The sequence below is a fragment of the Acanthisitta chloris genome, unplaced genomic scaffold (assembly GCF_000695815.1).
Source record: "Acanthisitta chloris isolate BGI_N310 unplaced genomic scaffold, ASM69581v1 scaffold4944, whole genome shotgun sequence".
Taxonomy (NCBI): Eukaryota; Metazoa; Chordata; class Aves; order Passeriformes; family Acanthisittidae; genus Acanthisitta; species Acanthisitta chloris.
This window is the reverse complement of record NW_008668627.1, coordinates 61,908-71,254: the sequence shown is the minus strand read 5'-3', so window position 1 is coordinate 71,254 and position 9,347 is coordinate 61,908. Positions and strand designations below refer to the sequence as shown.

Genomic DNA, 9,347 nt, shown 5'->3' with positions numbered 1-9,347 from the left:
CCCTGCCAATCCTGTATATATGCCTTACATGTCTAACAGTATCTGTGGTAACACTAGCAGGCCAGCTCTAGGCAAGTGAAGCAGGTCTTCCAGCCTGGATGTGATGGAGGAAGGGATATGGTATGGTCTAAAGCACTGCTCTGTCCACTGCAGTTTGTAATCATAGAATCAATTGTGTTGGAAGAGACCTCAAAGATCATCGAGTCCAACGCTACCATCATTATTAGACCACGGCACTAAGTGCCACATCCAGTCTCAACTTGAAAACCTCCAGCGATGGTGAATCCACCACGTCCCTGAGCAGCCCATTCCAGTGCCTGATTACTCTCTCTGTAAAAAATCTCTTCCTAATATCCAACCTAAACCTCCCCTGGCAGAGCTTGAGTCTGTGCCCTCTTGTCTACTGCTGGTTGCCTGGTAGAAGAGACCAACCTCCACCTGACTACAACCTCCTGTCAGGTAGCTGTAGAGGGTGATAAGGTCTCCCCTGAGCCTCCTCTTCTCCAGACTTAACACCCCCAGCTCCCTCAGCCTCTCCTCACAGCACTTGTGCTCAAGTCCATTCACCAGCCTCATTACTCTTCTCTGGACCTGCTCCAGCACCTCAATATCCTTCCTGAACTGAGGGGCCCAGAACTGTACACAGTATTCAAGGTGTGGCATCGAATAATAATAATGTGTGGGACCCTTGGCACTTTGTGCAGAATTGATGGGGAGTGTGGAATTTAATGCAAGGATTTTTTTAATGCAACATAACATCATCTCACAAGTTCATGAACTGATTTCATTAAATGATGAAGAAAGAAACTTGAGTGGTGATCATAACAGTGAAATGACACCAAACGCCAAAACTAAAGACTGTTGACTGCTTCTCTTAGAGTTTAGTTCTCTCACTACCCATGGCTGCATTCAAACACTTCCCAGCTGATGGTGGCTAGTCTATAGTCTCTTTCTAGGAGTTCATAGAAGATGTGTCTCTGCCCTGCCTTCACTCATTTAGCCTTGCCCAACTGCGTGTCCCAGTTCGAGACATATGGTCACTCAGGGTTCTGTGTGGGGTCAGCATAGTAAAGGTAGCAGTGGTGACCCAACAGCATAAAGTATTCTCAGCTGATCAGCCCTCTAAATTCAAAAACATGAGTGTGATTTTTTCCCTCTTATCTTCATTTAGTGCTTAACACTCTTGCTGATCTGTTGCTGTTTTCTATCTGTCATGCATTCCTTAATTGCTTAATTAATTTGGTGACGTATTTGGCACATGTTCATCCTTCAATAACAAAGTAGTATTGTGCATTGAGTTCATGCATGAGATGTGTAGCTTTGAGTAATTCCTACTTGGCACTTTGTCATTATGCGATGCCCTTTTTGCGGGTGATGCATCTTCCTAGAGATCTCTCTGTCAGTTGTAATTAGTTAACCACTAATACAGGTTAGCTCCTCTTCCAGGTACTGGGTAAAATTATACATGCCTAAATGTTATATAGATGTGCAGATAGTCAAGCCTACTAGGTCTAGCTTTAATTCAATGGCTCTTCTGTCTGTTTTAGAGAACAGCACTTCTTCATTTGAGAGGGTAGGCTAACTTCAAAAAATTTTCTCATTAGTATAATTCTGAAGTTCTACAAACTCTTCATATGGAGAAAAAAACCCCAAGAATTGTTAGAGAATCTTCCGCAAGAGATTAGGAAAACTCACCAGTATGAGTAGTCTGTTCTTGCTTTATCTCAACATTAGGTTCCTGGAGATTTCTGATTTAAATCAGTGTGTACATCTAGCAACAGCAGCATTATACAACAATGATAGCGTGCTGGAATCAGCAGCTTCCTGGAGTTTCTTCTGGTTTGTAATTCAATCACAGGTTTTTGTTCCTCAGTATCTCAGTGCTTTTGTCATCTTGAAACTCTTTGTACTTAACAAGATGATAGGATAACTGTAATTCTTTGTATTGCTCTATTTAGTCAGTGCTTTTTAAACTAAAAACCAAAGCAGTGTCATTAAATCCACTGTTGTTTTAAAAACCTTTTTAGAAAACAAACTTGAGGATAGAATAAACTGAATATTGACAGATCATACAGATTTTAAGAAACTAAGAACTGTCTCACTTGCAGAACAAAACTAAAAATATCCACAACATGCTTGTGGAAGAAGAAATCCAGACACCGTTACTTTTGCCCAGTAGTTCCTGGTGCACGTTTGTCAAAAATCCAGTGGTCCTCACAGGTGTTTTTTGCTTACAGATATGCTGAAATGTCTACATTTCTGTGATGCAAAAGCCATATCTTAACCTCTTCTCCCTCTTCCAAGGTGTTTATGTATTATTCTAGACTACATAAGAAGCAGAAATATACTTGAGTCAAGCAGAGTTAACAGCTGTTTTCCCTCACCATGGTAAACAAGAACTACTCTTAATTGTAAATCTTCTTGAAATAAACACTTACTTTCTTTTTCTCTCTTTTTTTTCCCCCCCACAAAGTGGGCAGTTTGCCGTAGTGAAAAAATGCCGCGAGAGAAGTACCGGTCAGCAGTTTGCAGCAAAATTCATCAAGAAAAGGAGAACGAAGTCCAGCCGGCGTGGAGTGAGCCGAGAAGATATCGAGAGAGAAGTTGGCATACTAAAAGAGATTCGACATCCTAATGTGATTACGCTTCATGATGTTTATGAGAACAAAACAGATGTCATTCTTATTCTGGAACTGTAAGTAGCATTAGGGACCTGTGGAGGAATAACAGAATATTTGTTTTGTTGTTTTTCAAAAACAGACACTTTGAGAATTGCAGTGGTTTAATGGAAGTTCCTTATCACCCCCAAAATAAGGTAGATAATAGCCCTAGAGTTCTTTATTTCTAAGTCAGTGTTGTAGCTTCCTGATTTCTACACATATTTTTCACTATAAATGCACTACAAAGGTTAAAAAAAAATTAGCATATTTAAGGGTTTTATTCTGCATGTTACTTTAATCATTGTTGATGTTATGGGTGCAAAAGAATAACCTGGAGCTAAATAAACTGATATGAAGATAAGAGCAGAGGGAAATAGAGATTCTAAGTGAAAGTCAGCTTAGCAAATTTTACTGTGTTTTATGTTGGTGTAAAGTAAAGTGGCCTTGGTGACTGCTTTTTCTCATTTTTTAACCCACATCATAGGGAACAGAGTTTTCCCAGTTCTGTCTTGTTGAAATGTGAACTTTCACATTGTTTCATATTGGTTTAGTTCCCAATTTTTCATCCAATGCCATTGCTAACAGATTGAGGTAAATATGTCAGCAAAGAATACTTCTGCATTTTTTAAAGTCTGGCTTCCAGTTCCTTAAAGACTGCAAGTGCAGAAGTTAAGCATTATCCACCTGTAAGAGTTTGTCAGTGCCTGCTGGTGGCATGTGCATGTCTTTACATAGACTGCATGCCTGACACTGTATTATTCCCATGTTTGATCTGTTTCAGTTAAATATGCTTTAGAATAAGTATTTCATGCAAGCAACAGATTTGGCACCAGAATTTGGACAGTACTTGTGTCTTTTCCTGGGCTGATCATGTGATTTTTTTCTTGTGTTGCGTATGTCTTCCTTTTAGTACCTTTGGTAAATGGTATTTCCACTTACCTTACAAAGACACTTTAGTGTTACATGCTTTCAGTAATGTGTAGATTCACAGTATAGATTTTAAAAGAATACTGGGAAGTAGCTTTTGGAGTTTCATCTTAGCTATGGTATATACATGCATGATCCTGCTTTGTTACATTTATGTAAACATATTTTTACACTTCTAGCCCAGCATGTGATGGTTTATTGTAATCTTGTAGTCTGGCTTGGCTCTTTTAGGTCCAGAAGCGCACACTTGCCTTAGTTTGTCGAATTTGGATAATTTAAGCAAGTAGTTTTTTTAAAGCTAAATTATCATCCTGTATAAAGTGAAAGTTCCTTATATTCTTGATACTCAAGGGTTTTGTTCAGAACTCTTAAATGTGTCATGAATGCACAGCAAAAATAGTGTAATGCTTCTTGCTCCCTCCGCTTGATACTAATTCTGATATATTTTCTTACCGTAACCTTATTGTGAGTGTGTTGTTGCTCCTGCAGCACTTCTTTCTGCTTTGCAGCCTGTCCATTGAAATCAGGCCAGTGTCTATAGTTGAAAGGTTGAGGAAGTCTCAGAAATCATGGACAGTGGTAGGAGGGATGGGACCATTCCACCTTCCCCACTTTCTACATAGGATAGGAGCTCTTTTGGCAGCAAGGCTACTGTGTGTGTCAGTGTGTACCCACTACTGTCCACTGCTTCTGACAGGGTGTGTTGGTATTTCATAAGCTCGATGGCATGAAGCTCAGCAAACTATTCACATTGCAGTTTAGCTAATTGTTTCGCTAGTTAACAATCCCTACATAGTTTCAGTTGGAGATTTGTTATTTCACTTTTCCATACTGCTAGGTGAGTCTTTCAAGTTGAGAAAGTGCTATTTTGGATATCACAAAGCTAATGCATTTATTCAGATGGTTGAAAAGATTACATTGGCAATCCCTTTGTAAACTGAATATACTAATTGCTAGAAAGTTTTGTAGTTCTCAAAATCACTGTGATATTATGTAAAGCTATCGAAAAGACAAGATCGTCATTTTAATCGCATGCTTAGACACTGAAATATGTAATCCCTTTTTTTCTAATGTTCTAATATTCACATTTTGCCTAGGGTCCTACCCTTTTGACAATCTTTGTTCTGAAAGAACAATTTCATATGAATGGAAATAAAGCTGAAACTCATTAAATAATCTGTTTGCTGTCCTCAGAATCCATCCTAAGTGTCCATTTTCCCTCCTGATTAGAACACAGTATATTTCCTGGGACTTGTGTTCTTTTCTGACTACAATATTGTGACATTATACCACATACAGACATACTTTTGTATAACTGAGCCACTGCAACTGCCCCTTTGTTTGCTGCCACATGTCAACATGCACAGTCCCAGAGCAAAAGGGTCTGTGGCCTGTTCACTACTGATATTTATTTCTGCTTAGCAAGAGGTTTGCTGAATTGAATCCAGCCTCCTAAACATTTTTCTGCCTTACTAATCAACTGTTTCTCAGAGATGAGGAACTGACTGTGGATGTTTTCACTTCATTCCCTTGCAGTAAATGCTATGTCAGCCAGCAGAGTACTTTATGCAGGGCAAGGGGGAATGGCTTCAAACTGAAAGAAGGTAGATTCAGATTAGATGTTAGGAAGAAATTGTTTACTGTGAGGGTAGCAAGGCATTGTAACAGGTTGCCTAGAGAAGTTATGGATGCCCCATCCCTGTAAGTATTCAATGCCAGGGTGGGTAGAGCTCTGAGTAACCTGGTATAGCAGAAGGTGTCCCTGCCCATGGCAGGGGAGTTGGAACTAGATGATCTTTAAGGTCCATTCCAACCCAAACTGTCCTATAATTCTATTCAAGGCTGTGATTTGAAAGCAGAAATATGTGGGCAGTTATATAATTATTGCATTGGCAAGGTCCCCACAACACTGATTGCAAAACAGAGCTACATATAAAAAACTTCATCCACATAGATGTTTGGAGGTTTTTACCCCAACTATCTTATGTCAAGAAACTGCTCTACAAAAAACTTACATAATTCTACAAACCTTTAATTTCTGAATCTTAAAATCAAATCCTTCCTTAAAAGATTCAGCAGTCACACACAAGCATGAGACATACTTGAAGAGCCTTACTGGATTGCAACCCTTTGGTATATTTAGAGCAATTGGGCATATTTTGATATTTCTGTGTTTTAGTAGCAAGTGCCCCCTTCCCTGATTTGAAAATAACCTTTGAAATTCCCACTCTGTGGACTCTTTCATCATCTTGAAAGGAATGCTATGCCTGTCTTTTCCTCGTCTAACTTAAACCCAAGAGTTTTCTTTTTTCCCCTCTTTTCACACAAAAAAATCGAATTAGTCAGAATTGTGTAGTACTTCTATCCATCTGCAGCAGTTAGAGTTGGTTATATGCTAGCAATACCAAGCTATTTCTAGTGGGCTCTGCTGAAGCCATAATTTTATCAGACTTCACGGACTAGAAAACACAGATGTCTCTGCACAGTGATAATTATTTTCTTTCCTCAAGCATGTTTTGAGCATACCCAGTTCCCCTTTTGCTGGCCTTAGATGCATAATATCGCTCTTCTATTATGTTTTTTCTTCCACTTCATTATGTCTTTATTTAGACTGCAGACCTACAAAATATACTCTGTTTGTGGTGCTTTATAGAGCCTTGATTATGATTTCTTGGTGCAATACAAAGAATTAATACCTTCATCCTGAACTGTGTAGTAGTTCCTTAGAATGTGGGAAAGTAATGCAGGTGGTCTCACCTTTTAAAATGGCTTGATAGCAATAGCTGACTCCTTTAACTTGGAAGCTGTGGATGGAGTTAGGTATTCATACTTTTCTCTACAAAAGATACCTTCAATTCTGAATTAGAAGTCTTAATTTAAGATGGTTAGCACTTGTAGCATAGTTCTGAGTGACGAATACCTGTTTTTAAAATTTATAAGAAGAAGAAATCTGTGAAAGTCTTAGTTCAGAGAGGAATGGCATTAACTTACAAGTGATCATACATTAAATACTAGGATTTATGCTTTATTTAGAAGCATAAACTTTCTTTAAAGCTTACTCCTTTGCATCACAGTGTCTCAGAGTTACCACTTTGTTCATACCTTCGTAATATTAATCAAAACAGAACAGTGCAAGGAGAGGATGACAGATCCATGTATAAAAATTGCAACAATTTCTTGAGTTCCTCATTGAAGAGTAAATAAGAGCAAATAGCTATTAACTCTTTAATCCCTCTTCTATCTTGTTGGGGAGTTATGCAGTTATAATTATAGCTTGGCTTCCAGAGAAACCTAAATTTTGCACAGTCTTTCTTTAATTTTTAGTTGTCATTTGATAGAAATACTTCTGAGAGTATTGTTCAGTTTATCTGTAAGTGAATAAGAAAGTTGTTCTCAAGTGGCTATGCACGGACATTTGAGAGGAGGAGTAAATATTTGGTGCTTTCTCAGATGTAACAGCAGGTTAGCAAACCCTTACAACACTGATTTTTTGATCTTGTGCCACTTTTGGTTTTCAAAATCCTAAATTGCAGGCCCACAGATGCACAGAGGTTGTGTAGACAAGAACAAAGGCTTGACAGGGCTGAAAAGAAAGGCAGTAGAGCCCATGTGACTGCCACACTCTAGGGGGACTACCTTCACTCTCGAATGGAGAACACTTGATTTCTGGGCTCTGCAGTCCCTGAGCAAAATGTGTGATATACTAAACATGAATGGTCATCATACATCAAATTTGAATGTTGCAGATGGGATCAAAGTACTAAGTTGCTCTGGGTGTGCAAAAATGTTGGTAACCATGTGCATTATCCAGACTCTGGGCACTTAGGGAACTTCAGTGATGGAAACCTAAATACCAGTGGTGTTTGGGTGCAGGAAAGATTCACAGGAGTGTTCAGGTCTTCCCCTTTAGTGGGTCATAACTGATTAAAGCATAGTCCATGTTTTGGTGTCTAAGTTCTTGGCCATTGAGGCCAATGCTTCTTGTTCAGTATAACTGAAGAATTTAGGCATACTAAAAGAGGATTTCATGACAGTTGGTGTCTCCAATAGAAGCTGGACAAATGAAAATGACGACATAGTGATGCTCTTTGATTTTTCTGGTAGCTGGAAAGATGGAAGTGCCATGCTGTTCAGCTGCTACGTAATGTAACGAGCTAGCAGCTCTGTTCTCTTTCAAACCAGTTGGTACACTTGTATTTCTGAAGAGTGGGTTGGTGACCGCACAACTGAGAAAGACTGTGAAATGAAGTGCCTGTAAAACCCCATATCCTTACATAAAACTGAAGTAACAATATATGGGTCTAGTCTTGGGCTGAGAATTTCTGTTTCAAAACAATGCAAGGAGTCATACAAGACACATTTGAACACAGAATCCTTTGGTAAAACATTTATTTTGCAGGTTGACAGAAGAAATGTTCATACTAGAGAAAAATTCAGATAATTTATCAAATTGAATCACTTTAAAAATGGAATAAATTGGTGGAATTCTTCTTTAACTTAGTTTATGTTGTTTTGAAATCTAATCAAGATAAATGTTTCTTCAAGGGTTTTGAGCCTAGATTTGGGGGTTTGTTTGTGAATTTCTAACTTCATTAGATAATAATCCTTAGATAATTATCATTTACGTGCTATTACATTATGAGCAATATGTTCAACATAGCATATGACTGAGTCATTACAAGGCAGCCATGCTGACTTTGAAGGTTAATTGGTTCTAAGTTCCCTGTGTAGGTTCCCATAATAACTTCCTCTGAGATCTGGTGATCAGTTCCATTTCATTCTTAAGAAAGCCTGGCAACTTGCAAAAGCACTATCCAGAAATCCTTTTCCTACAGGTGTGATGTATTTTCTTTCCCAGAGAGCTATGTGGGTTGCTATCACATCTGTCAGCCTTCTTTTAGGAAGGCTGGGAAATGCTTTTACTACTATTGCATTTTGTAAGAAAGAATGCAGTTGACCGAAAGCTTTAATTTATATGTCTCATTCAGGAATTCACTTCTGCCTAGAAATACTAGTGAAGCAACACATACCAGCTTTGCTCTTAGTGAAAATGTTTATGGAAAATATTTCTGATAATGTGCTCTGCTACTTGAAAACAATATAGTGACAACTAGTAATCAATTCCCTGTTAATCTTAAGGGTTGTTGTGAGTCAGCTACTTGCTAGCACTTTGGAAATCACGAGTTGACTTAGGGCACAGAAGAGCTGATCAGGAAGCTGTCTGGTAATTCCTACCAGCCAACAGAGAAATTGAACAGAGAGAAGCTTTGTTCTTCCAGAGGATACCAGACACAGATACTCCAAAGTGTTCTACAGGAAGAAGCACTAGTGCTTGGTGAAGCTCTTGCCTCTACTCCCTTCAGAAAGCCGTCTCTATCCAGCCAGTGGTTGGGGCAGAAATCTGTTAGATTCTGGCTGTGCAGACCCCTCTGTAGACCTCCAAAGGCAAGCTGGGAGCAAGTCTGCATGATGCAGGAAACCCACACAATGGTCTGGTTTCAGCCAGATTTCAACAGGTTGTGCACCAGAAACCCCAAAGCTAGCTTAGAAACAAGGGTCCACTGTAACGGAGGTGGAACCAGCATACTTCCTGGGAGAAGATGACATTCAAAAAGATCAGTCGTAGGGGCTGATGTATGGAGTTGTCTGCCCCTTCTTTAGATTATCACTGCTTTTGTGTGGGAGATGAGATGTACACAGGTACATTAGTGAAGTGGGGTTTCTGGATACACCTCTGGAGGTGACTGTGAATTAATAAAA

The 9,347-nt window shown here is 39.0% G+C and overlaps 1 protein-coding gene across 1 annotated transcript in view; it reads left to right on the top strand.

Annotated features, from left to right (window-relative positions):
• Nucleotides 1-2,473: 2,473 nt before the first annotated feature.
• Nucleotides 2,474-9,347, top strand: part of DAPK1 (death-associated protein kinase 1) — a gene marked incomplete at its 5' end in the record, with an annotated part of 45,463 nt that continues 38,589 nt past the window's right edge. Inside the window, one exon of the mRNA XM_009072959.1 lies at nucleotides 2,474-2,695. Coding sequence (XP_009071207.1) covers nucleotides 2,474-2,695 — 222 coding nt within the window. The remainder of the gene's footprint in view (nucleotides 2,696-9,347) is intronic.